General features: G+C 44.8%; 1 protein-coding gene across 3 annotated transcripts in view; it reads left to right on the forward strand.

Annotated features, from left to right (window-relative positions):
- The window catches only part of LOC125467431 (sodium- and chloride-dependent transporter XTRP3A-like), a 54,788-nt gene that overhangs the window by 13,570 nt on the left and 14,070 nt on the right, over window positions 1-27,148 (forward strand). For 2 of the 3 annotated variants that reach the window (XM_048563267.2, XM_048563250.2), the window contains exons 3-9: window positions 8,822-8,962; window positions 9,054-9,145; window positions 10,780-11,007; window positions 13,450-13,560; window positions 16,020-16,261; window positions 22,177-22,339; window positions 23,205-23,412. In XM_048563267.2, the coding sequence (XP_048419224.1) occupies window positions 8,822-8,962; window positions 9,054-9,145; window positions 10,780-11,007; window positions 13,450-13,560; window positions 16,020-16,261; window positions 22,177-22,339; window positions 23,205-23,412 (1,185 nt within the window). Of the gene's footprint in view, window positions 1-5,139; window positions 5,276-8,821; window positions 8,963-9,053; window positions 9,146-10,779; window positions 11,008-13,449; window positions 13,561-16,019; window positions 16,262-22,176; window positions 22,340-23,204; window positions 23,413-27,148 lie in introns of those variants that run through there. The other variant, XM_048563259.2, reaches the window with a different exon arrangement.

A 27,148-nucleotide genomic window follows, 5' to 3' on the forward strand; every position in this document is an offset into this window, starting at 1 on the left:
AATGAACTTATATCTTTTCTTAAATAAGGGACCAAAACTGCTCACAATACTCCAGATGTGGTCTTACCAGCACCTTGTACAATGCAGTAGGACTTTCCTACTGTTATACTTCAACGTAAAGGCCAACATTCTAGCCTTCCTGATTTCTTGCTGCCCCTGTGTGTGTTAGCTTTCTGTGTTTCAAGTACATGTTCTCCCCATTCGCGCCCCCCCCCCCCCGCACCACCATCCCTTTTGTGTTGCAGCTTTCTGCAGTTTCTGTCCGTTTAACTAATAGTCCTTATTTTTGATTTCCCTTTCAAAATGACTAACTTCACATTTTCCCACCTTCCATTTTCCACCTTTTATTGCTCACTTACTCAAAGTATCAGTATCTGTCTGTAAGTAATTTGCACCCGCCTTGCAACCTGCCTTTTCACCTATTTTAGTGTCTTCTGCAAACTTGGCTCCAGTATATTCGCTCCCTTCCTCCCAAGTCAGTAGGAGATGTTGTAAACAGTTGCGGTCCCAGCACCGATCCCTGTGGACCCCGACTGGCCCCAGGTCGCCACCCCTTATCCCCACTTGCTTCCTGCCTATGAGCCAATTCTTGATCCATGCCTCTCTCTCGTCAACGCTTTTTGGGCTTGTAAGACCACTTGGGTGTAACATTGGGCACCACATTGCAGCTCCTGCTTGGGGATCGACATAGTGTCCTGTTCATGGCATGAATGGTTCTTCTGCTGTGGAACAGGCCAGTTGCTCTGCTGTCAAAGGTATCGGGGTGTGAGTATATCTCCCATCTTCTGGAAGTATGTAGAGCAGGTAGATGGTGGCATTGTATAAAGGTGAGTTTGATGCTGAAGATGGGCACCCAGTCAGGGCACCTCTTTAAGCTGGCACATTTCATTTGTGTACTAAGTAGCAGAAAGAACCACACCCTCCCTCCTGCCTGCACTATTTGGTCACGTCACCGACTATTTCAGGTTCGACACCCTGTTTGATTTCAAGCACGTTGTGACTGATCTGTGATAATGCAAACTGCAGATGCTGGAGAATCCAAGAGCTCTCTGATGAAGGGTCTAGGCCCGAAACGTCAGCTTTTGTGCTCCTGAGATGCTGCTTGGCCTGCTGTGTTCATCCAGCCTCACATTTTATTATCTGTGACTGATCTGTCCCTGATTGGGAATGACTGCTTGGTTCACAGTCACAGGTGGATTGGAATGCCTCGGAGAACAGACATGGTCTGTGCGGAACAGGACAAGAGGGGACAAAATAATCCAGGGCCAGCATTGGCCTGAGGCATTCCGGGGTTTAAACTTGCGTGGGGAATGATGCGCATTGATGGTCTGCCTTTCAGGTGAGATATGCTCACCACCACCTTTTTCAGTAATCCATTGTCAGCCTGCTTTGTGGATCTCATTGTCAGTTTCATGGATGCATGAGTCATTTCAGCCTGAAATTGGGGAGCTGTTGAAAGTTTGTTGGTTTTTGTCTTGTTTGTTTTTGAGCGAACAGTCAAGGAAGATTTTGACTCAATGAGGGCTGAGCACAGTTCATGGCTCTCCAGGCTTATTCCAGATGAAATAACAAGGTGAGGCAGGTTGTGCGGTTGATGACGTTTAGCATTTTGAAAAGACATTGAGTTTCACCACTTGTACGAGATCACTGAATATCTTGCGGTATTTCTTGAGCTTCACAACTGCCTACTCCTGCTGCCTTTAGGAACATGCATCTGGAAAGTGCTCTGTACGCTGTTGCTCCTACTTCCTATCTTCTCCGCCCAAAGCCTTCAAATGTCTTACAACCCATACTCTCCTCCATATACTTTTCTTAGCAATTGCTCCCACCTCGTACTTTTTTCTGTAGATCCCTAAGCCTACGCGCTCTCGCTCTCCTACTTGAAAGTTGCTTGACTCCACTGTGGGTATGGACGGCACACAGCAATTATTCTGTTGAGGGAAGCAGCAGTAAGGAAAGGCAGATTCAATATTGGCCTTCAATTCTAAGGGAATGGAGCATAAAAGAGAGGTTTTTGACTAAACTATATGAGCCCAACCACAGCTAGAATACTTTGAACAGTTTTGGGTCCCTTGTCTCAAAAGAGAGACCGGCATTGGAGGACCCCAGAGGAGAAGGTTCACCTAGGTCTTTGTCTGTCTCTCTCGGTCTCTCTCGGTCTCTCTCGGTCTCGCTCTCTCTCGTCCCCCAGCGGAGGTTGAGTAGGATGGGACTGTACTCCGTTTGGAACTCCGGAGAATGAATGCGACCTTTATTGAAGCATACCAGATACTTTTAAGAACATGACAGGGGAGATGCAGAAAGGTTGTTTCCCCTCTGTAGTAGCAGCTAAGATTAAATACTTGAGACTAAGATGACAAGGACTTTATTTTTCAGATGGTTGTGGACTTAAGATCACAGGGAGATGTTGGGGTGTGGTCATGAGATAGTAAGATTCTTAATCTTTGTAAGAGAATTGAGGGTTATGTGGTAAAGATAAGGAAATAGAGTTGAGGATTATCAGATTAGCCATGATCTTGTTGAGTCTGCTCTGCCATTCAATGGGCTGAATGGCCTCCTGCAGCTGCTCTGAGCGAAGTTGATGCATAGGCTGTATTTGAATCAGAGCGTCCAGCTTTATCTCCCATTGTGATTCCTGTGCTTGGTTTTCGGGGCTTAGGCAAGACAGGCTATAGACCACTGCAGCTGAATAGCTGTCAATCATAGACTACAGGGATTCTGTGAGTCTGAAAAGAGGCCCTTTCAGCTCATCAAGTCTGCACTGACCCTCTGAGTATCACACGCAAACCCAGCCTCCAATATTATCCCCATAACCACACATTTCCCATGGCTAATCCACCTAGTCTGAACACTATGGGCAATTTAGCACGGCCAGTCCACCTACCCTGCACGTCTTTGGACTGTGGGAGGAATCTCACGCCGACACTGAAAGAATGTGCAAACTCCACGCAGAGTTGCCCAAGGATGGCATTGAACCTGGGGCTGTGAGGAAGCAGTGCTAACCACTGAGCCACTGTGCCACCCAGTCTATTCTCTAATTTTGAGAAATGCCTGTGTATTGAACGTTTTTAAGCTTAAATTGCACCAAATGGAAGGTGGGAGCTGAGAGAGAAGGGACAGTGACCAAAGCACAGATGTTTTTATCCCTTTCTCAAATTGGGTGTTGCTCTGTTTATTTTTTTCAAAGATAAGAAGATATTTTTGTCAATTTTTTTTCATCCTGTGTTCATCAGGACATATGCAAGAATACCAATGCATGGAAGGACATCACCCTTTGTACTGTATGAGATGAGAGTGATTTCCATGATTGACTTGCAAGTGGGCGATGGTAGATTCCCATGGAGAATACACCTCTTGATTAGACAATGTTTGACTGTTAACTGCCAAGCTTTGTTTTCTTCTGCCTCTTTCAGTTCAACAAAAGTACCATCCATTTGCTTGTTTGGTCAAAACATTGTCCTGAGGAACAATCAGAGTCAATCTGGTTTGACCAAAGCTTGGCAGTTATATGTCAGTCATCATGTCCTTTTGTCAGCACTTCTTGTAATATTCCTGGTCTGATTATTCTGCTGAGGGGTATTTACAAGCTTACTAAGGTAAGGGAAACGTGCCACTTCATGTGGTTCCATTTTACCACAATGCTGCATGAGAGCCCTATCATGTGACAGTGTATCACTTCCTGTAATGACACCTACTGCCTCGTTAGGATCTAAATAACCTCATTTTAAGCCCTGCTGCTAAATCTGAACGAGACCTGTAACATGATCTGGGATATCCATTGAACCTGGGGAATCAGAAGCCTGGAATCTCACCTTAGAGAGAGACAAATATAGTCAAACACCACATAGATTTGGCATTGTTTACTATATTTCAGTAAATAACAAAGAGAATACCGTATTTTTTTAAAAACTGTCCCGTGTTCCAGGCTAAACGCAAAGTGAAAGCATTGAAACCCAAACAAAAATGGCCACTCTTAAATTTTGTTAGTTAAGATCTGATATAAAGGGGAAAATTGCAAATTCTGCAGAGATGGAGGAGAGGAGAATATAAGTAATTACAGAAGTGCGCTAAATGGATAAGCGGAGGGGCAGCAGAGGAGAAACCTGGGGCAAATAGAAGATAGTTAGAACAGGTAGAATGATAGCTGTATGAGTTATTCTGAAAGCCATAACAATGCATAGTGGGATTGAAAATCCCTCCCTTTAGGATGGTTGGCTGTGTGTGTGTGTTGCCCTGCGGAAGGTGATGGTGAGCTGCTGCAGTGTATGGGGTGGAGGGACACTGTGTGGTTGGGGGAGGTGGGATGGGGGCTGCTCCAGAATTTTGAGGTGTCAGTGAGGTGACCCAGTTCCAAGTCGGGATGGTACATGACCCATTGGGGAACGGGTTCAGATCTTGCCACAGCGGCTCTGACAGCTTCAAATTCTGCAAGTAATATGTGGAATTGAAAACTAGTCTCAGGTACAGTGACCATGAACTTATCATTTTTATTTTAAAAAAGCACTTGGTTCACTAATGCCCTCTTAAATCTGCCATCCTTAATTGCCCTCTGAAAAGATGCAGGCAAGCCACCCAGTTCACGGAGAGTTTGGGAGGGGCTGTATACACAAGCCTAGTCAACATTGCCCTCATTTTTAAAACAATTATCTTTGCATAATCTTGCGACTTGTGAAAACAAGAACAAGTGTGTGCAGCAGCAGGGACGTTAAAAGGGTGTTTTATTTATTTATTCTGCAACAGGAACCTGCCAATGAGGCCAGAAGGCAGAAGTTCTAGGATTTTGTTTCAAGAACTGGAGAGTGAGGTTTCTTTCTTTAAAAAAAGTTCTACAAAGAGCTGCTGCAAGATTCCAATGTTGGGGACTGGCTAAATTGTTCAGGGTATGGTACATTGCAAGAGATTGATCTAATCTTGGCAGCACATTGTGTTCAATGAGTTAGTATAATTACCTCTACAACAGAGAACGCAGCCAACATTGGTTTAAAATAAAATGACATCTTATGACTAGGCAGGCTTGAAGATTGACTCCTGTGATAAGATGGCTGCCCTGTAAGAGGGACTGAATAGGAGGGGCCAGCGTTCCCTGGAGCTCACAGGATGAGGCAACCTAATCAAAATAAGTGCGGCTTAATGCGACAGAGGTGGGGTGGTCACCATCTCCGAGTAAAGGGAGCATATGTGTTTTAGCCAGAGCTAAGCAGAAATTCCTTCGTGACACTCTGGGGAGTCTTTGAGAATTCGCCATCCCAGAAGCTGCTGCAAATCTTCCAACGTTGTGAGTGCTTTCACAAAAAGGAGTTTGTGTAATGTGAGGGGAACAGGAAGGAGTTGACTGTTCGGGAGACCGTACTCAAGAGGGCCAGAAAGCTGACTGCTGTTGCTATTTCTCACTGTCTGTTTGTATAAATCCCTGTGCTTGAGAACAGCTTGCTGTTGAATCAGTATTGAATAAGGGCTTGAGAGAAGAACAGAGAACTGTGGGATCCTTCCTACCAAGAGGATGTTGTTCAAGGTTTCAACTAGTGTGCCCACAGACCAAGTAATTTATGTACCATTGCTGCAAAGCACTATATTATCCCCCGCTTCTAATTCAAAAGAATATGTTCACAGTTTCATTCTGTCGTGGGCTAAGCAGAAATGGACTCGAGATAAAGATTGTGATTTAGTGATTAACTTTGTGTGGTGAAGTGAGAACTGTTTATGCTGTTGAGGAGAGTTGTACCAGAGATAATGGGAACTGCAGATGCTGGAGAATCTGAGATAACAAAGTGTGGAGCTGGATGAACGCAGCAGGCCCTCGGGTCTAGGCCCGAAACGTCAGCTTTTATGCTCCTAAGATGCTGCTTGGCCTGTTGTGTTCATCCAGCCCCACACCTTTGTCATCTCTATTATGCTGTAGAGGGGAATGCTAGGGTTTGCTCCATTTGGGATTTTTATTTATTTGATTACTACAATGTCATTGTACAGAGTGTTGAGCATTCTCTATTTTCTGGAGCAGGCTATGACGAGGATGAATTTCCCCAACTGTTGTCAAGAGCCACCAACACAACAGCGGTGGGGAAATACTAGGACTTGGAGATAGTAAGGACAGGTGGTGCTGGAAGATCAAGTCAATTGATGTGAGGCTGGAAAAACACAGGTCAGATAACATCCAAGGACCAGGATGTCACTGTTTTGGGCTGAAACCCTTTGTTAGGGTGGGGAGTGGGGGGAGGAAAGCCCAGAAACATACAGGACATAGATAGATGTGGGTGGAGGCCATTTGGCCCTTCGAGCTTGCTCTGCCATTCCTCACAATCATGGCCGATCATCCAACTCAATAGCCTGATCCTGCTTTCTCACCATAACCTTCAATCCCATTCGCCCCAAGTGCTATAGCTAGTCACCTTTTGAATACATTCAAAGTTTTGGCATCAACTACTTCCTGTGGTAATGAATTCCACAGGCTCACTGCTCTTTGAGTGAAGAAATGTCTCCCCATCTCCATCCTAAATGGCCTACCCTGAATCCTCATATTGCAACCCTTGGTTCGGGGCACACCCACCATCAGAAAAGGTCTCCCAGCATCTACCCTGTTCAGTCCTGTTAGAATTTTATATGTCTCTGTCTCTGAGATCACCCCTCATTGATCCGAACTCTAGCGAAAACAGTCCCAACCTAGTTAATCTCTCCTCATATATGTCAGACCCACCATCCCTGGATATAGAGGGAGGGAGTGGGCCTGGGGGAGGGATAGAAGGGACAGTGATGAGTGGATGCAGGTAGGGAGTTATTGTGATTGGTCATTGGGAGGGTTGGAGCAAATAGTTAAGTAGGATTATGTGCAGGTTAGGTCAGGGGAGGTGGGGAGGGCTGGACATGGGATTTAGGGCTGGACATGGGATAAGGCTGGGGGTAGAGATGGGTGGAGGGACACTGTTGGTAGGGGGTGGGGCTGCTCCAGAATTTTGAGCTGTCGGCGAAGGAATGGTGTTCCCAGTTCCAAGTCGGGATGGTACATGACCCACTGGGGAACGGGTTGAAATCTTGCCTTGGCAGCTCTGACAGCTTCAAATTCTCCAAGTAATATCTAGAATTTAAAAACTAGTCTCAGGAGCAGTGACCATGAACCTATCATTTTTATTTTGAAAAAGCACTTGGTTCACTAATGCCCTTTTAAATCTGCCATCCTTAAGTGCCCTCTGAAGAAATGCAGGCAAGCCACCCAGTTCATGGCGAGTTAGGGAGGGGCTGTGTACACAAGCCTTGTCAACATTGCCCTCATCCCATGGAAGAATTTGAAGCTGGTGGTCAATATTGAGGCCAATGGGCTGTAAGCTCCAAAAGGCAAACTATCAAGTGTTGCTCCTCCAGTTTACATTTGGCCTTACTCTGACTGTGGAGGCGGCCAAGGATGGACATGTCATTCAGGGGAGTGGCAGGGGGAATTAAAATAGATGGTAACTGTTGTATCCATTGTTTCTGATGTGGTCTCCTCTTTATCAGGGAGACTGGGGGACCATTTCTCAGAGTATCTGCATGCTGAATGCATCAACCAACCTGATGTTCCGGTTGCCATCTTTCTTAATTCCCCTGCCACTCCCCTGATGACATGTCCATCCTTGGTCTCCTCCACTGTCAGAGTGAGACCAAATGTAAACTGGAGGAACGACACTTGATAGTTTGAGGCCATTGGACTGTAAGCTCCAAAAGGCAATGTTGACCACCAGCTTCAAAATCTCTCCACCCCCACCGTATCCCATGTCCAGCCCTCCTCCTCGCCCCCCCCCGACCTGACCTAACCTTTCCATCTTCCTACTCATCTGTTCAATCCCACTGACCAACCACAATGGCTCCCTAGCTGCATCCACTTACCGCGATTCCACCTCCCCTTCTCACTCTGTTTACTTCTGGGCTCCTCTCCCCGTCCCCTGTCCTGACGAAGGGTTTCAGCCCGAAACATTGACTTTCCTGCTCCACATGTGCTGTCTGACCTGCTGTGTTTTCTCTGTTTCACATCTGAGGGGAAAAACTGGGAACTGGTTTCCAATCTCTCCCTCAACAGGGACCACATGCAGTAGTGTAACGTAACCTTCATATCCCCCAACTCCATCCGAATCTCTACCCGAGATTCTATCTCGCCCTGGTCAGTCACTACTTCTGTGCTCTCAGGCTCACAGTAACTCCCAGTCTGAGAATGTCTCAACTTTTCACATTTTCATCCTTTCTTTGCTGTTTTCTGATTTCCTCCATGGCCTCGTCTCTCCACTGTCTATCTGGTAACTCCTTCCTGCCCCATAACCATCTGTTTTGCTCCATTTCAGGCCTTGAGATATAATTAAATTTAATTAAAATAAATAGTTCTCTCCAGCACCTTCCTCTTATTTTCTCTATTTTTTTACATTTTTTTTGCTTTTAAAATGCTCCTTTTGAGGTTTTGCCAAAGAGCTAGGGTTTGAATATGTGTATTTATTCTCTCGAGTATGGCTCGGTCTGATATTTTGATCGCACAAAGTTGCCTTACGAGGGTGCTGATGCCTTCTGACGTACAAGAGACCATACAAATCCAAAGTTGTTGATGGAGAAAAACCTTTTGTGAGGGAAAATGGCGGAAGAATATTGAAGCTTGGGAGTGAGTGTTTTCCTCCTTTTTCTTTTCCTGAGCATTTCTTTGCAGAATTGCAATTTCCTAACCCAACAACTGCCAATTGTCTGTCCCCACTCCAGAGGCTCAAGGTACCCGATACCATTAACATACAACAAATGTCTGGTGGAAGACATGTGGACCCAATGTTGATAAATGACCCTAATTGGATAGTATTTATTTTGTTTTGTTTTTCAGGTGGATTTTTGATTCCCTATGTGATAATGTTAGTTGTGGAAGGGCTGCCTTTGTTTTACCTGGAGCTGACCTTGGGCCAATTGATGAGGCAGGGAAGCATTGGAGCTTGGAAAGCAGTCAATCCATATTTAGTTGGCGTTGGTATGTAACTGCGCATTATGCCTTTTTCTGTCTTGTACTTTAATCCTATCCCACTGACTATGTTGAGTTACATTTTTTTTTCTTGCCCCAGGTGTAGGAAGTCTCGTGATATCATTTCTGGTTTGTGTCTACTACAATGCAATTGTGTCCTGGAGTCTTTGGTATCTGTTCCATTCGTTTGAGGTAAGTATGACTGAGAATTGATGCATTATATTCTTCCTGAGATTATTGAAGTTTAATGTCTCTGTTTTTACCTTCCTGTGCCTGTGCCACACAATGGGCAAAAGTCTTGCTTTCTCTGTACTGAAAACATCAAAATGCTGGCGATCAGAGTGGGTCAGACAGCATCCATAGAGATAATGGGAACTGCAGATGCTGGAGAATCCAAGATAAAGTGTGAAGCTGGATGAACACAGCAGGCCAAGCAGCATCTCAGGAGCACAAAAGCTGACGTTTCGGGCCTAGACCCTTGAGTCTAGGCCTGAAACGTCAGCTTTTGTGCTCCTGAGATGCTGCTTGGCCTTCTGTGTTCATCCAGCTTCACACTTTAGCATCCATAGAGAGCAAGCTAATGTTTCGAAACTAGATGGCTCTTCTTCAGAGCTGAGCTTCAGTGGCTCTGAGGAGTCATCCAGTCTCAATATTAGCTTGCCGACTGTCCATGGATGCTGTCTGACCCACTCTGATCACCAGCAATTTGTTGTTTTCAGTACAGATTCTGCAGTAATTTTCTCCTTTTGCTGTAAAAGGCAGAGTTTCCACTTTTTTTTCCTTTTAGAAAGGATCTGAAGACACTAGCAAGGGGTGCAGAAAGGATCTTGCAATCATGGTGCCAATGTCACTGAGCTGGTAATCAGAGCCCAAAGCTAATGTCCCAGGAGCATGGCTTTAAAGCTAGTTTAGGTTCAATTAAAGAAATCTGGAAATGAAAGCTCAATGCTGCTGATGATCCTATCGTTGATTGTTTACTAAAGCCCAGCAAGTTTGTTCAGGTTCTTTACCTGGTCACCAATTCCAACTGTGCTTTCCCCCAGCCACACTCCACTTGGCCTCTTCAGCCTGTTCCATCATTCAGTAAGACCATGGCTGTGGTCTAACTGTGGCCTCAACACCAGTTCCTCACTTACCTCTGATTACCTGTTGACCCCCTAATCGGCCAAGGCTCTATCTGGATTTCATTGCCGCAGAGTGCAGTGGAGGCCGGGACGTTGGATGCCTTCAAGGCAGAGATAGACAAATTCTTGATCTCAAAAGGAATCGAGGGCTATGGGGAGAGCGCAGGGAAGTGTTGTTGAAATGCCCATCAGCCATGATTTAAATGGCGGAGTGGACTTGATGGGCCGAATGGCCTTACTTCCGCTCCTATGTCTTATGGTCTTATCTGTCCCTGCCTTTAGAATTACTCATTGTCTAGGTTCCAAAGGCTCAAGACCTTCAGAGAGAGAATTTCCCTTCACCTCTGTCTCATACCACTTATTTTTAAATTTCCCCGAATTCCCATCTCCCACTCGGGGAGAACATCCATTCAGCATCTACCTTGTCCAGTCCTCCTCAGGGCCTTGACGATATCAGTAAGGGCAAAGTCTGAAATGTACTGTACAATAACACAACTGTAGCTCATGCAGCATCCATGTGTTGGTTAGATATTCTGTACTCTTATAGTAATGAAGAAATGTTGCTTTGTGCTTTTACTTTTTGTGTTTGTTTAAAGCTTAAAACAATTCAAGGGGGTTTACACAAGGGTGTTTTGTTTTAACTTGTTGTCTGTAGGTTTTATCACCATTTAATAATTTGCTGTTGGTTTCTCTGTTAAACAGAACCCTCTGCCCTGGGCACACTGTCCGTTAAATGCAAACAACACTGCAATTGTGGAAGAATGTGCAAAAAGTTCACCCACTGAATTCTTCTGGTACAGAAAGACATTAAATGTCTCTCCCACGATCGATGACACAGGAACATTGCACTGGGGTCTGATGCTGTGTTTGATCCTCTCCTGGCTTATAGTTTACATGTGTATCATTAGAGGAACTGAATCTACTGGCAAGGTACTGTCGCTGTTGTTAAGTTGCACAGACTTTAGAAGTCTGTACGTCTGCTGTGGTTTTTCAAAAAAAAACCTATCCCTAGCTACACTAGGAAGGGCTGAATGGCAACTCCTGTGCTGTTCATTGCTCTCTCTCTCCCGTGTGCTCGCTCTCTCGCTCTCCCTCCCGCCGGCCGGGTGCTCCTTTGCCATTAGCAACAAGTTGACATTTTGAGCAGCCAGTCTTTCTACTCCAGTGCCCCGAACTTGACAGCTAGCAGAATTTGCTCCGTTAGCTTCACCTGTACGTGGGCACATTCCAAACAAAAATGCCAGAGTCCGCGAGGTTGTTTTCTTTGGAAGTGGATTTGGAGGCGTAGACTTTGAGGTAGATCGGCACAAACAACTTTCCTTTTTGTCAGAGTCTGCACTGTACTGGAGGAAATTAACCCTTCAGTGCCTGATCTCTGAGCCCAACTATTTTGGGTTGGTATGTTATGCATGGGAGGTGGGGAGGGTTTTAAAGTAGGGGGGGGTGTGGTGGGGTGGGGGTACTCCTAGAGAGGGTGCAGCAGAAAATTCCCAGGATGGTTTGGAGAGATCTGGGGTCAAGCTAAGTCAGGCTGATTCTGCTTGGAATGAGGAAGATCTGTTGGAGACTGGTCTGTGGAGGAATTTCTAAGCAAAGCTGTTCCCATCACCTGATTGTACAAGGACCAGGTGACAGCAACTTTTATATTTTTGCTTTTTTTTAAACTTCCATGTCTCGGGCAGAGGTGCCAGTGAGACGTGAGGAAGAACTTGTTCGAGTGAGGGCGAGGGTAAAGAGATCAGTCTTATCCCTGTGCTCTTCTCACTGGTCAAGTGAGGTGTGTCCCAACCGTGAGCAGGTTTGGGTCACGTCTTACCATTTTGTTATGTCACCAAGCATTGAAAGAGAATAAATTGTGCTCAGAATCTTCTTTCACTCCCAGGTTTTGCTCAGCATAGAGTTGGCAGGTTTGAACTTTGATTCCTGGAGATTGCTTATCAGTCCTTTGAGTGTCAGGGAGTCCTACCCTGTTCTCCAAACCACTTAACCCAGGTCCCGGTCTGTTTGCACATTGACCCATCACTGGTGCTGTGGATCATCAACAGCAGCAGAATTGTACTCCAGCACAATCTGTAACCTCATGGCTCGGCATATTCCCCACTCAATCAATACCATCAAGCCAGGGGATCAGCTCTGGCTCAGTGGAGAGTTCAGGTATACCTGAAGATGAGCTATCAACCTGGTGAAGCCACCAAACGGGGCTACTTGCATGCCAAACAGCGAAAGCAGCAAGTGATAGGCAGAGCTGAACGATCCCACGACCAACTGATCAGATCTAAGCTCTGCAGTCCTGCCACATCCTGTCGTGAATGCTTATGGACACTTAAACAACTCACTGGAGGAGGTGGCTCCACAAATATCCCCATCCTCAATGATGGAAGATCCCAGCACATCAGTGCAAAATATAAAGCTGAAACATTTGCAGCGATCTTCAGCCAGAAGTGGGTGATCCATCTCAGTCTCCTCCAATGGTCCCCAGCGTCACAGATACCAGTCTTCACCCAATTTGATTCACTCCACGTGATATCAAGGAACAGTTGGAGACGCTGGATACTGCAAAGGCTACAGGCCCTGACAATATTCCAGCAATAGTACTGAAGACTTGTGCTCCAGAACTTGTCACTCCCCTAGCCAAGCTGTTCCAGTACAGTTACAACACTGGTATCTACCCGACAATGTGGAAAATTGCCCAAGTATGTCCTGTACACACACAGCAGGATAAATCCAACCTGGCCAATTACTGCCCCATCAGTCTCCTCTCAATCATCAGTAAAGTGATGGAAGGTGTCAGTAACTGTGCTATTGAGCAGCACCTGCTCAGTGACACCCAGTTTGGGTTCCTCCAGCACCACTCAGCTCCTGATCTCATTACAGCCTTGGTTCCAAGAGGAACAAGCTCCTCTCCAAGCCACTTACCATTCTGACATGAAAATGCACTGTCATTCCCACCCTGTCGCTGGGTTAGAATCCTGGAGCTTCATTCTTGGTAGTGTGTTGTGGGGATTTGTAACCACAGGGACTGTGGCACTTCAAGATGCCATTCATTACCAATGTTTTAAGGGCACTAAGGGACAGCATGGTGCTTCCATCCCATCCCATCAATGCATTGAGCAGCGATCCCACTTGCCCCAATATGGAGCAATACTCCAGGGAGGTCTGAAACCCAGTGTCTCGTTTACTTCCTTCACCAGCAGTGCCTGAACAGAGAGCCCCCACCCCCCAACCCAGCAGGACTCTGTTGTAATGGGAAATGTACGATCACAATAATTTAACCATTTGGAAAGCCGTAAGACAAAACAGAATTCCTTTTTTAAGGTAAATGTGAATACTGTAAAGCTGGTTTGAACCATCTCCTTCTCCCTTTGGCTGCAGGTGGTCTATGTCACAGCTGGTTTTCCGTATGTTGTGTTGGTGATTTTTCTCATTCGAGGAGTAACACTACACGGAGCAGGAAACGGGCTTGTTTATATGTTCAGTCCAAAGGTATTGTATTGCGTTGCTTCAATGTAACTCAATGAGTTTTACTATCAAAGTTAATATTCTGTTGTTTGAATTCTTACCCTTCAATCAAATGAACTTTAGAAATATTGCACAAACGGGAGGTGTGTCTCTTAAATTAGGCACGCTTGTGTTTTTTACTGGTGGATGAAAGATAAAAATTCCTTTAGCAACATGTTCCTCTTTCTCTTCCCTGTGATCTAGGCATTGTTAGCATTATTCCACAATTAAAAATACAGATGTGCATTTATATAGCACTTGCACCACCCCAGGATACTCCAATCTATTTCATGCTCACTGAAAAATTACTTTGTGCAGGTGATGTTAGTACTGCAGGAAATGTGGCACTAACTTACATACAGCAGGCTCCCACACACTGGGATGCGATAATGACCTATATAATTTGTTTGATGTGAATTTGTCATTTGAGGGATATGTAGTGATCAGGACGCCAGAGTTCCAATCACCTTGCTCTTCAAACTAGCAAGAGAGGTTTCTCATCTCCTTAAAATATCCAGCTGAGAGAATGGACGAGGCTTCTGTTTGATATTCCACCTGGTAAGGTGATATCTCAGGCAGTGGACTGCTCTCTCAGCGCAACAATGGAGTGTCAACAATGATTTTTGTGCCTGAGTCCCAGCATGGGACTTGAACCCACAACCTTCTGATACTGAGGTGAGAGCTCTATCAGCTGAGACCATGTCTAAAGCAGGATTGACAAAGGACCATCTTTCTTTTTCTGGGTTAGGACATAGTCATTATTCCTTTCTGGTTCCACAAATGAGAGTCTGGTGGGAATCTCTTCCCTAGAGAGAGTAGAGACTGGACCGTTGAATGTTTCAAAGGCAGAGGCTGGAGTCTTCGGGGGTAATGGAGCGGTGAGCAGGAAAGTAGAGTGGAGGTCACAACCATGAGTGATTGGGTGGGCTGAAGGGTGTACGACAGCTCCCGATTCCTATGTTTTTCTGTTCTTGACTTTAAATGTAGCAACAGCTTCTGAGCGTGGTTGAAACATTTTAAATGACATCTTCCAGTTCTCAGTGGCATTTGTGGAGACCAGCGTCCACTCTATACTGGTAAAACAATCAGAGATCCTGACCTGGGATCACTGGATCTAATGGTTTTTGAAGAACCCCCTTTAGCACAATGGACTGTGGCAGACAAAGATTCGAAGCAGTCTTTGACAAATATATCACCGTTTCACTCTTACATTCTAATTAAGGCACTTTGAAGACATTTCCCATCCATTGATGCTGTCTGACTTGCCAACTGATCAACCCCCTTTTGTTTTCCTCCTGTAATATAAACTGTTGTGAACGTTTACGTTTTGGCATTCTTGCACTCAATCCTGATGAATGCAAGCAATGTTGTCTCTTTCCACATCAAATGGCATTTTTCCAGTCCAGCTCGCAGGCAGTAGAATGCAGGACCTGCGTTTTAATCGATTGGAATTTTGGGCTAGTATTTCCGCAGCTTAACGTGAGGGTGGCAGTATTCTGGCTTCGGGGCCCGGACTAATCCAAAAATGTAAAAAGCTTGGTGGAGTTGAGGAGCAGCAAAAAATAAAATCCAGCTCTTTGTAAGAGCAGAACGGAAAGCTGCACCTCGAGCCAAGCTATCGTGTTGTCAAGCTGTTGGGAATTTAGGAATGCAGCCTTGGCTGGGATTGGGAGGCCAGTCGGTCACCTCTCCTTCAAAAGCCTGTCAAAACCACCCTCCGAACAAAATGTGAAGCTAAAAGAATACGCAGGAAAATTACAGAATTACAAAGGCAGTTCTCAAAACTGAATGTGCCTGGAAAAACTAAACGCTTGCAGTTTAGTAGAGAAATCGCAAGGGCTTTCTAGGCTCCTGAAACGAATCCTTCGATCAGTTCCTGCAGCTTTTAAATATCACAGGAACCACAAAATGGTGACGGTGCTGAAGAGGCCATTCAGCCCATCTATGAATGTCATTTGTGCCACTCTATGATCTCCTCCCCCCAACAGTGCATGTTTGTTCCTTCCGTCACATTCTGTTTTTTGAATGCCTGCATCTTTTTAGTTTTTTTTCTCTTTATTCAATTATTAGGATGTGGGCATCGCTGGCGAGGCCAGTGTTTATAGCTCATTCCTAATTGCCCAGAGGGTAGTCAAGAGTTGACCACATTGCCATCCTTACCTGGTCAGGCCTGAGTGTGACTCCCAGACCCCCACACAGTTTCAACAATCGGCAATGGATTCACAGCCATCATTAGACCCTTTAATTCCAGATAATACTTATTGAATTCAAATTCCACCATCTGCCGTGGTGGGGCTTGAACCGGGGACCCCGGAACATTATCTGGGGTCAGCAGTATTACCACTGGGCCAGCACGTCCCGTTTGCCGGTCGTGTCGAACTTCCTCTGTTGTGTGTTTGCGTGGCGACTCACTCCCGCATCGTCTGCCCTCCGCACCCCTCTAGGTGGAGCAGCTGATGGACCCGAAATCTTGGATTGATGCAGCTACCCAGATCTTCTTCTCGCTCGGCCTGGGCTTTGGGAGTCTGATCGCGTTTGCCAGTTACAACCAGAAAAACAACAACTGTGAGAAACAAGCAGTTATCATTGCTTTAATTAACAGTCTGACATCAGTGTTTGCCAGCGTTGTCACTTTTGCCATATATGGTTTCAAAGCTACATATAATTATGAAAGCTGTCTTGAAAGGTAAGAGTATCTTATAGGGAGAATCTCTCACGTTCACGCTCTCTTCCTTTTTTCCTTTCTTTCTTTCTCCCTTTTCCTGTTCTTGCTTCTGTTTTTGCTCTTCTCTTGTGCTGTCTCTCATTCACTTTTCTTTAAACTCTTTGCTTTCATCCTGCCTCACAATCTAGTCTTACCTCACTGTACCAGAGTGAATCTCAAAAAAAAAAGTTTAAGCCAGTGTAAGTAGCAGCAATATTTAACCTCTCACACCCAACCAGGAGTGCATACAAAACTGTGGCAAATGGTTCTGGATTGTAGTCAAATCTTGGATTGAGAGTTTTTTTTTTACGGAGTGGGTAGTTTCTTCAAAGATGAAGGCCCAAAGACACTGGGATGCCAATGGGAGGGGCGGCCAGGAATTGCTAAATCTACTAGCGAGAACAAGTATAGAAAATAATCAGAAAGATTTAACGGCACACTGGCCTTTCAATCCAGAGGATTGAAAGGTGAGGGAGTTTGAAAACAGTTGTGTTCCAGGCTATGAAAGACCCTGGTTAGACCAATCCCTGGAGCTGTGTGCTCCGTTCTGGTTGTCACGCTTCAGGACAGCTGTATCAGCCTTGGAGAAAGTGTGCCCAGGTAGATTTATCAAGAGTGATCCCTAGATTCCAAGGGTTAGATTTACAAAGAGCGATTTTACCTCCAAGGGGGGTTGTATTTCCATGAATTTAGAAGGTTAGACAGAGAGTGATGTGATCAAATTTGTTTTCTCAAGGTGCTGAGCAGGACTGAAAAGATCCATAGGAATGATGTTCACTTGAGTGCAGAATGTGGTCTAATATTTAGATTTGAACCTTTCAGAAGTGAAATTAGGAAATGCAAAGTGAGATAGAAGTTTGGAACTGTCCCACTGATCGGAGCTGATTCTAGATCAGCAGTTAATTTTAAAACAGTGGCATTAATAGATTTTGTTTAAACAAGATCTACTGAGGTCAGTGGGATATTGTGGATTGGCTTTGATCTCATTGAATGGTGTGCCTAAGGGGCTGAATGGTATCTCTGTGTCTTCTGTGTTCCAACGTCCTGTATCCACATCAACCTAGAGGCCAGGTTGACTCACCTTCCCATTGCACTGACCACCCCCCCACCCCACCCCGAGCTAATCCCTTGGATCGATCTTGGCTTTTGTCATTTGACAGCTCAGCAGGAGTTCGGGAAGGAAAACCCAGCAGCTGTCCTGGAACTGTGACTACCCACTGCTTTGGTTCCTCCGTTGGATAGCTTGTTGTTGGTATTGGGGGTACTTTTTTGAGTAGACCAATAACAGAGGTCATTAAATGATGTACTGCCAAGATATCATTCATTATGATACACCGCTGTTTGCACAAGCGACTGAACATGTGAACAAATGTATGAGTAACAGCAAGTATCTTGATACAGGCGAGATACAACTAACGTGAAACTCCCTTCACTATCAGTGGGAGGCAGTGGTATTGTGGTAATGCCTCTGAACTAGCAAACGACAATGGGGTACAGAGCTTCACATCCCAGATGGTGAGATCTAAATGCAGTAAAATTCTGGAGTTGAAAGCTGGGCCTCGTGACAACCATGTAGCTGTTGTCAATTTATTGTAAAAACCCATCTGGTTCACTGTTCCTTTTTTAAAGAGAGGAATATCTGCAAACCTTACTTGGTCTGGTCTCCATGTGACTCCACTCCCACAGCAATGTGATTGATTCTTTGATACCCTCTGAAATGGCTGTAAGCAAGCCAGTTACTTCAAGTGGGTGATAAATCCTGACCCAGGCAATGAGGCCAACACCCCATGAATGAATGTTTGTTTGATTTGCTTTTTAGGAAAAAAAAATTGTTGATGCTGCTGTGGTTTGGCAAGACGCTAAAGGCCCTGTATTTCATTATCGTGTCCCAGGGAACAGCAACAAAACAGCAAGACCAATTCTAAGCAGCACTTGCATTATTTAATTCATTTTAAAAAAAAATTTCCAAGTAGTTGGTGGTCTTTTGGGAGCCAATGGCCCTGGGTAGATGAGAACTCTACACTCTGATGCGTGGTGTCATGGTCCCAGACTGTCAATGCCATACCTGTCGGGTCAGCAGGAGAATGCTTGCCCCCCCCCCCCCCCCCCCCCCCCCCCCCCCCCCCCCCCCCCCCCCCCCCCATACCCCTCTCTTCCACAATCCAGGGTCCATTCTATTCTGGACAGCAGCTGCTAGGAGGCGGCACCACCTTTTGCCTACTTGAGGGGCACCACATGCCATTGGCACACTGGCACTCTCCTGGATAGTAGGTTGGCGTAAGAGGGCACTGCTGATGCTGGTGGACCTGATATTTCTAACCCATTGACACATTGCCTTCTTGTGTGGTAGTGTTATGTTGCAGAGCAATGTAAATTTTCTGAGCAGGTCCTTTTGTGCAGCCTAAGGACATACAAGTCTCTGATTTCTGTTTTGTGTCCCACAGGCACAACCCTTCACACTAATGCCATTAACCCCCAAAGCCCTGTACCATCCTGACCTGGTCACCACTCCACCCTGCCATTATTCCTTCAAAACAGCTGGCTCTGTGCCACTGGACATAACAACCCATAACAGGAGCTGTGATTGGGGGACATTTACTTTCTGAGAGCACCTAAAGACCAGGAATAAGCGCCATCTCGTTCAAGTCCCAAGAACAAATAGATAAATTTGAAGGCACTCTTTCAATGTGATCATGTTAAGGCATTGTTGATTGTCGACATCTGGGGATTAAGCTGCCAGAAAAGATTTCTAAATCCCAGCTGGAATTTAGAAAGTTGGAGGAGGGGTAATTCGATCAAAGATCTCAAGATACGAAGGGACACCAACGGTAGACTGGGAGCAACCTTTTTTCTACATGTTGGAGAGACTAGGCTTAGGGGGCCATAGTAAAAAAAAAATAAGTAAGATCTTTAATAAAAGACTTAATGAAATATTGCAAAGGGTGGCAGAAACATTTAATGGTAAATGTCTGGAATAAAGATCTCTTGTGCTGCATTGGCAGTGCCTCTACGCAGAAGTAGAGTTTATAAGTCTAAATAGAACTCTACAAATGGCGATCAATTCTCCACTAGCCTCTTAATTTGAAAATGGAGACTGAGAGATTTATGTTCTCCAGAGATGTTCCGGGATAAGGTCACAGACTGATGATCTTGCTCAGTGCCTTTCTCTTTGCTTATGTGCAAAATAAACTGCTTTCGACTTGAAGGGCGTTGCGGACAATTAAACTGACATTGAAATTCTGCAGACGTGCGTTTAAAAGTGATCGTGAAGCTTGTGAGTAGGAATTGGCTGGTTGGACGGAGACTGGCAACAATTTAATTCTGAGCTGGGGATGAGAAATACAATGATGAATAGGCGACATGGATTTTGAAAGGGGAAAATCTGACTCTGGCTCAGTCTTGTGAAATTTCTGAGGAAGTGGAGACCGTAAATACAGTCTATCTGGATTTTCATTGAATTGAATGCGATTTTGAAATTTGCAAGAAGCATCAAAAGTGTGAGGGAGGAATTTAGTAGATGATACTGAGTGCAAATTACGAAAGCCCATCAATATATTTGCAGAATGGGTAACAGATTTGGCAAATGAAGCTCTGTGCTAATTAGACGCATCCCAGCAGGATGAAAAAAGTGGGACCCTAAAGATCTTGGAAGGTGCCAGTCTGTGGTACAATTAGATCAGTTATTAAAGGTTGCTCCACAAGTTAGCAAGACCACGAGGAAGTTTGAACAAGGTTTTGGAGCTGGACGAGTAGAATTGAGAATTAAGAGTTATATTGAACCTTGGTTAGAACCCACTTTAATAGAGCAGTTCTGGTCATCTTTTATATAAGAAAATGTTACAAGGACAGTGGAAAAGGTGGGAGCGGGGAAGATTGGCCAGGCAGATGCCAAACGTGTGTTACCCCAGGATGTTAGGCTGGGTCTCTTCCTCCTTGAAATTAAAGGAGGCCGGGGGAGGGGGATGGTGTGCGACCAACCGGGTCTTTTAAAATCCTGAAATGTTTACGTCGAGCAGATACAGAGAGAATGTTTCTTCCAGGGTGAAAGAGCAGATCTAGAGGCCATGAATACAAGTCAGCCACCAAGATATCCAGCGGGAAATTCACTCTCTCTGCACCTAAAGGATAGTGAGGAAGTGGAACTCGCTACAACACTAAGCACTTAAAGTACATTAATATGTTTTAAGATGCAGAAACAGGGACAAAGGGATTGCAGTGGTAGATTTAGAGAAGGTGGGAGGAGTTTCGAGTGGAACAGAAACCCTAGTATGGACTGGTTGGGCTGAAAGGCCTGTTTTGGTGCTATATATCTGATTTACTGGTGTGAAGGTGGATAAGTTTGAATGCATTCTGTGACCCTGTCTGAAATTATGCACATCTGGGTGGAGCGTTATGTACTAGCACCTTGTGCTTAATGACGGTGCTATTCAATATCATCTCATGGTGTGCATAACACATTGAGCAAAGTAACACGAAAGAGGTGGAAGATTTAAGCCACTAAATTTTCTTTTGGTTTAGTGCCCAATTCCAGCAGCTTTGGGGCAGCAGTGTGTACCATCTATGATATGCACTCCCTCTGGGGCATCTTCCTTGCTGTTCCCAGCCTGTTGCTGGGGTCAAAATCCTGGAATTCCCTCGCAGCACTGCGGGTGTTCCCGCAACCCATAGACTTCAGGGGATCGAGAAAGGTGGCTCTCTGCGACCTTCTCCCAGGGCATTTTGAGATGGGCAACAGTGCTTGAGCTGGTAAGCAACAGCCCCCATTCTGTGAATGGATGGGAGAAAAGCATAACGAAAGGGAAGCTGGGTTCTTATCCGACCAGTGCCCAGTGGCAGTCATTCAAACTGACCACCTCTGGACTGGCACTGGAAAAGGCCAGTTCCGTCCCTTGGCTGAAAAAAACCTATATACCAACTGGAGACCTCTCACTCCATGGCTGCCTCCTGATACCCTCCACAGCAACTAGGATTGGGTAGTAGAATACAACTGAGGCCATGTCCCACAGATATTTAACAAAATAATCAGATATTTAACAGATATTTGTCCCTCCCCCAACTCCTCCAAACAGCCGTTGCCTCCATCTTACTCTGCGAGTGAGGTCAGAGGTAAAATGTGCTCAATGCCGTTAGTGCCAACAACCTTCATAACCAATTGAAATGTCGCTGTGGCAACGGTCTCCTAGTTTCCTCTACCCTTGGCCAAAACCCAAAGTCAAGCTCCTTTGTTAGTCTCAATCCCCTGAGAGAAGTTCTTCATTGATGACCAAACATGCACTGAGTTGGATGGCTATAACTTGATTCCATTCAGTTGTTGAGTGGTGTTATTCAGAGAAAATGGCACCAATCCCGAAATCCTTCCAAGGGTCTCGAACTTTATTGTGCCTGACGCCCCCAAACGGCAGATCATTCCCGATTTTTAGATCTGATGTAATACCAGCCATTCTACAGTTCAAGGTGAAAGAAATAGAGAGATCTATCGATCAGATTGAATACCAGAAGAATGAGGTGGTTCTTTGAAGCAGACCTGGGTGTTGGAAGGGGTGTGGGTGTCGACTAGCCTGCACTGCCAATTCTACTGTTCAGTTTGTTCAAGAATGACATGTCAACTTGAAGGACTTTAGAACAAATTCATTCTGATGCATGAGTTGACTGTGCAAACCCTTTCCATTTTAAATACGTTGGTTAAAATTGTTTTAGAAAAACAATTATAATGTTTTTGAAACAGTACAATCTAATGAAGAGAACAGTTTTATATGTGGGCTTTATCTTTGTCTTGTCTTTAACTTGGAGTTAATATTTACTCATAGTTTTGAGTTATTGGTTCACTATTCTAATCTTGTGAAGTCAGTTGGATTGCTTCCTGTGGAGACTAACAAGCAGTTTCTGTCTAACTGCAGAATGGTGTTACTTCTAACAAACACTTTTGACCTGGATGAGACAGCAGTACAAACAGACACCCTCGAAGAGTGGATGCTTTTCCTGAATTCAACACAGCCGAGCAAATTTGCAACAATTGCTTCACAGATCGAAACATGTGACCTACAGTCTCACTTGGACACGGTGAATAGCTCTTTTTTTTAAAAAAAGAGTGTGATTCCCTTTTATGTTGGAAAGAAACTTCCTGGCAGGTTAGATCAGAGCTGACTTCCCCACCAGTTGGCTCACTTCCTCCCTTATGCACCCACTACTTTTAGTCCATCGTGGTTGTTTGAAATTTGGCATTCTCGCATTAGTTCAGCAAGACTAAGCATTTGGGGCCCCATGTCACTGTTTTCCACAAGAATTAGATTACAATGATGTATAAGGGTCCATTGTCCATTTAATGGACTCTACAGTTGTCATGCCTGTTATTCTCGCCAGTTTATTGAGGTGCAGTGGCTAACATCCCAATCTCTGGGCACTCTGGACACTCCCTGTTTTGTTGGGTCTGTTGGCTTTGGCAGGTGCTTTTGTAACGTGGTAACACAGCTCGATTTTTGTTAGCCTGTAAATTGGCCCAATACCTTGCTGGCAAGCAGTAGGTGTAGGGAAATCTCCTGGTCAGCCATCCTACAGAGGCCATTTGTAGCACTTTACCCAGAAGCAGGATCCAAACCATTGGGAGACCATATTCCACGCACCCCCCCCAACCCCCAGCCTCGGAAATGAGGAAGGGATAATTGGCCCTTTTCTTACTGAATGGTGGCACTGGCTAAATTGGCCAAGTGGCCAACCCTTTGAATGTTTGAGCAAGGACAGCAGACAGTTTGATCTGTACTTGGAAACAGAGATTTCAATGATGGAGGGGAAAGCGAGCAAAACTAAGGGCATACTGGGAGTTAGCACAACCCCTGTGCTCTGCTGTTCTGTGATTTCTGTAATGCTGCCACTCATTGCTATCTTTTCTGTATTTACTTAGAGTTTGTCTTTTTGGTTTTTTTTGTAGGCTGCAGAAGGCACCGGGCTCTCATTTATAGTCTTCACCGAAGCAATTGTAAACATGCCTGGGCCATCCCAGATCTGGTCGATATTGTATTTTCTGATGGTCCTGATGTTGGGCATTGGCAGTATGCTGGGGAACGCTGCTGGCGTCATTACTCCACTCAGTGACATGAAGATCATTTCCAAATATTTGCCAAGAGAGGTCATGATAGGTGAGATGCCCCCGCTGGCAGCTTTCTTCTTTTACAGGTGCCTGCTAAGGTTAGAATGGTACCCTTCCCTGCCTGGCACAACTGGTGCTAGTATTACTGACCATCCTGTCTACGTAGAGATGGGCACTTTATAGGTTGTTCGAATTTCAAGCTGTGCCAACCAACAGTTGCCAGTATTCCTGCTCCCCCATCCAGCCTGAGAGCACCCCCCCCACACTGAAAGGGTAAGCTGTGAAAACCAGTTGCAGAAATACTGACTCTAATGATAGTCTTAACAACCTGGGACACTCTCTTCTGCACCCAACATAGGATTATGCACTCCCCACCCCCAATTCAGGGCTGGGTAGGAAGCTTTCAGCGCACTATCTTGTGTTGTGCCTGGTCACTGGTTTACAGTTGAATTTTTATTGTGTTTTGGTTTTAAACAATTCTCCATGATTGTTTGGAGGGCGAAAGCAAGAGTTTGACTATTGCATTGATCATGTCAGGATGGCGGAGCACGACTTTGAAGCACAAACGCTGCTTCTACCTTCGGCACCAATTCATAACACACTCCTTGCTTCGCCATTCCCTCTTGCCTGTTTTTCTCTCTCTCTCTCGCGCTCTCGCCCTCCCTCCCTCCCTCTCTCCCTCTCTCCCTCTCTCCCTCCCTCCCTCCCTGTATGAATCCACATGAAAATACAACTGTGGCTGTATGTTATAATTCCCTGTGGAAAGTGCATGAACGTGTCAATTTCGATGATGTGCCTTAGCCAGGTTTTGCCAGCTCGCTACCCTGTCCCTAAACACAGCATGTCCTGCTAATGGTACAGACTCTATGTTGGTGATCTCTCAGCCACCGAGTGTTCTCAACCCTGGTTATGTGTGGCGTCCCTTTTTGCAAGGGAGTGGACCCTGTGTTAGTGGACTGTGTAAGTAGCATAGGCATATTGTTTCATCACTTACGGTGAGATTTCCAGCCACCCTGGTTCTGTCCACAGTGAGCGTTGCTGACCAAAATACGTTGTGGCTAGTTAATGGTGGCTGAGCCAATCTGGTCTCTGGCTCTTACCGGGAGTTTCCGCTGATAATCCTAATAATCTGTCAATGACAGTCAGCAACACATTAATCTCTCTGTGGAAAAGTCAAGCAGACTTCTGGTTGGAGAAAGGGATTGGATCCAAACGATCCTTAGCTTCTTGGTCAGATTCTAAAGTTTTATTTTCGTTTTTGTTCCTCCTTAGGGTGTTGTCAACTTATGAATCTTGAGAGAAGTGGTTCTAACTGTTAGGTGCAATGTGGTTAAGGTAGTGAGTTTGTACCCAGATAAACTATTGCATTTGACTGTGCTGTCCGCTCCATCTCCAGGTACATGATAAGAAAAAGTGCACAGTTAATGGCAGGACTCTGAACAGCATTTATGTACAGACGGATCTTGAGGCTTAAATCCATGGTTCCCTGAAAGTGACCACACCACTAGCCAGGGTGGTAAAGATGACGCGGCATCCTTGCCTGTATTGATCAGGGAATTGAGTACAGGAGTCAGGATGTCATGTTGCTGCTTTGAGACTTTGGTTAGGCCACACTTAGAGTAATGTGTTCAGTTCTGGTCGCCACATCACAGGAAGGGTGTGGAGGCTTTGGAGAGGGTGCAGAAATGGTTTACCGCGATGCTGCCTGTGTTTAGAGGGTTTGAGCTATAAGGAGAGGCTAGAAAAACTTGTTGTTTTCTTTGGAGCAGTAGCGGCTGAGGGGAGATTTGATAGAAGTCTTTAAAATTGAGTTGTTAGATAGGGTTGATGGTCAGAATCATCTTTTCCCCCAGAGCTAAAATATCTAAAATTAGGGGGCATGCATTTAAGGTGAGAGGGGGTAGGTTCAAAGGGGATGTGAAGAGCAAGTTGTTTACACAGGGAGTGGTAAGAGGCTGGAACATGACTGCCAGGAGTGGGGGTGGAGGCAGATACAGTAGGCGTGTTTAAGATGCTTTTGGACAAGCACATGACATTGCAAGGAATGGAGGGATATGGACCAAGGGCAGGCAGAAGGGACTAGTTTCTTTCGGCATCACGTTCAGCACAGCATCGTGGTCCAAAGGACCCGTTCCTGTGCTGCACTGTTCAATGTTCTACTTGGTCTACAGTTTCTAACTGGACCATGTTGCTCAATAAAGAGGGAACTTACTCCTTATTAGAGACCAGCCAAAATAGTGCAGACATAAATCCACTTGGAAGTAAATTGCTGCTTATCTTGGGTATTCTCAGTTTACTTTTGTTTGTTTATTAACAATCAGTTTTTATAGTCTGTTTCTAAATTACAATGATTTGCACCCTCGATAATGATTCTATAATTATTCCCCCAATACAAAAAAGAAAGGTTGACTTTGGCCCAATTTATTATTTAATGAGACTTGGATGAAATGAAGCATGATTTTTTTATTGTTTTGGAATGTTTACAGTTGTACAACAGTGAGGTTTAGGTGGGCGGGACATCTCTGTAGCAATAAGCATGAAAAAATTACAAGCGCAGCCCAGACAGAATTTCCTCCTTTTGTTATCTGTTAGTATTATGTCACAGATTGTCAGTAAGTAGATTAAAAGTTCTTGCAAGTTCTGAGCCTGATTTTAAGCTAATCTTTGCAGAAGGAACTCATTGTGTTTTGTTGGCAGCCATAAATGTTCTGTAACATGATGGATATCAAAGGGTTAATTGATTAGCTAATCTAAAGTCAGATCTGACAGCCACTGAGTGGATTGGGTGCTTCGGGGAGTCTGCAGGAGTCTTGGGCAGTGGGATGCTGTCTCTTGCCCCTGTTACCGTCAGCGTAATGTAACGTATATATGATTACTAAATTGTAATGTAATGTTACCTAATGTGAGAGTCAGTCCATTTGAGACTTATTTATCATTCCATCCTTCAACACTAATTACTAGAATAGTTATGGGAAGACCATAGCATTGTGGTAATATCAATGAGGTAGTAATTCTGAGACACCACATTCATACCACGTGTATAAGAATTCAAATCCTACCACAGCATCTGGAGCTTTGTAAATTTTTAAAGTTTTTTTTAAAGAGTCTGGCGTTGAAATTGAGCTTCAAATCAAAGCTCAATTTTGTCATTAAACATTTGCTTTCCTTGCTTGATTAGCCTACATGTGACCCAAGGCAAAATGATTAATTCTTAACTGTGCTCTGAAATGGCTCCAACAAGCTAATACCCATATCCCATAATTTTAAGGGCTTCCTCCCCCTCCCCCCACCCTCTCAATCAATTATCTTCATTTAATCTGTGCCCATCTCTTATAGATATTTGTAATCAACATATTCAGGTGCATGGGTACTGGTACGGTTTGAACTTAGCCTCATGGTTCAAAGGTACAGATGCTATCAGTGTACCAACAAAAGCCTCATGCCGATCGCTTATCAGCTTTGATTATGCACCTTGAGCATTTCTAAGCAGATACGACTGTGACACTAGTATGGGAAGGAAGCAGATAGCCTTAATCCTATGTTCTGTGGATAAACAGGTTATCAGTAGAAGTGTCTCATTTCTGTACTTCCTCACCTTAACCCTGTGAATGGGTTTAGCAGTCTCTCTTGTCTTGAGAAGTGGTGTGTTTTTATTGGAGGCAGTTCATAGGAGGTTCACTAGATTGATTCCTGAAATGAAAGATTGGTCGTATGAGCAGTTTAGGCCTATACTGTTTGGCAATTAGAAGAAAGAGAGATCTAATAGAGATAGATAAGATGCTAAA

This window comes from Stegostoma tigrinum, chromosome 2 (assembly GCF_030684315.1).
Source record: "Stegostoma tigrinum isolate sSteTig4 chromosome 2, sSteTig4.hap1, whole genome shotgun sequence".
Classification (NCBI taxonomy): Eukaryota; Metazoa; Chordata; class Chondrichthyes; order Orectolobiformes; family Stegostomatidae; genus Stegostoma; species Stegostoma tigrinum.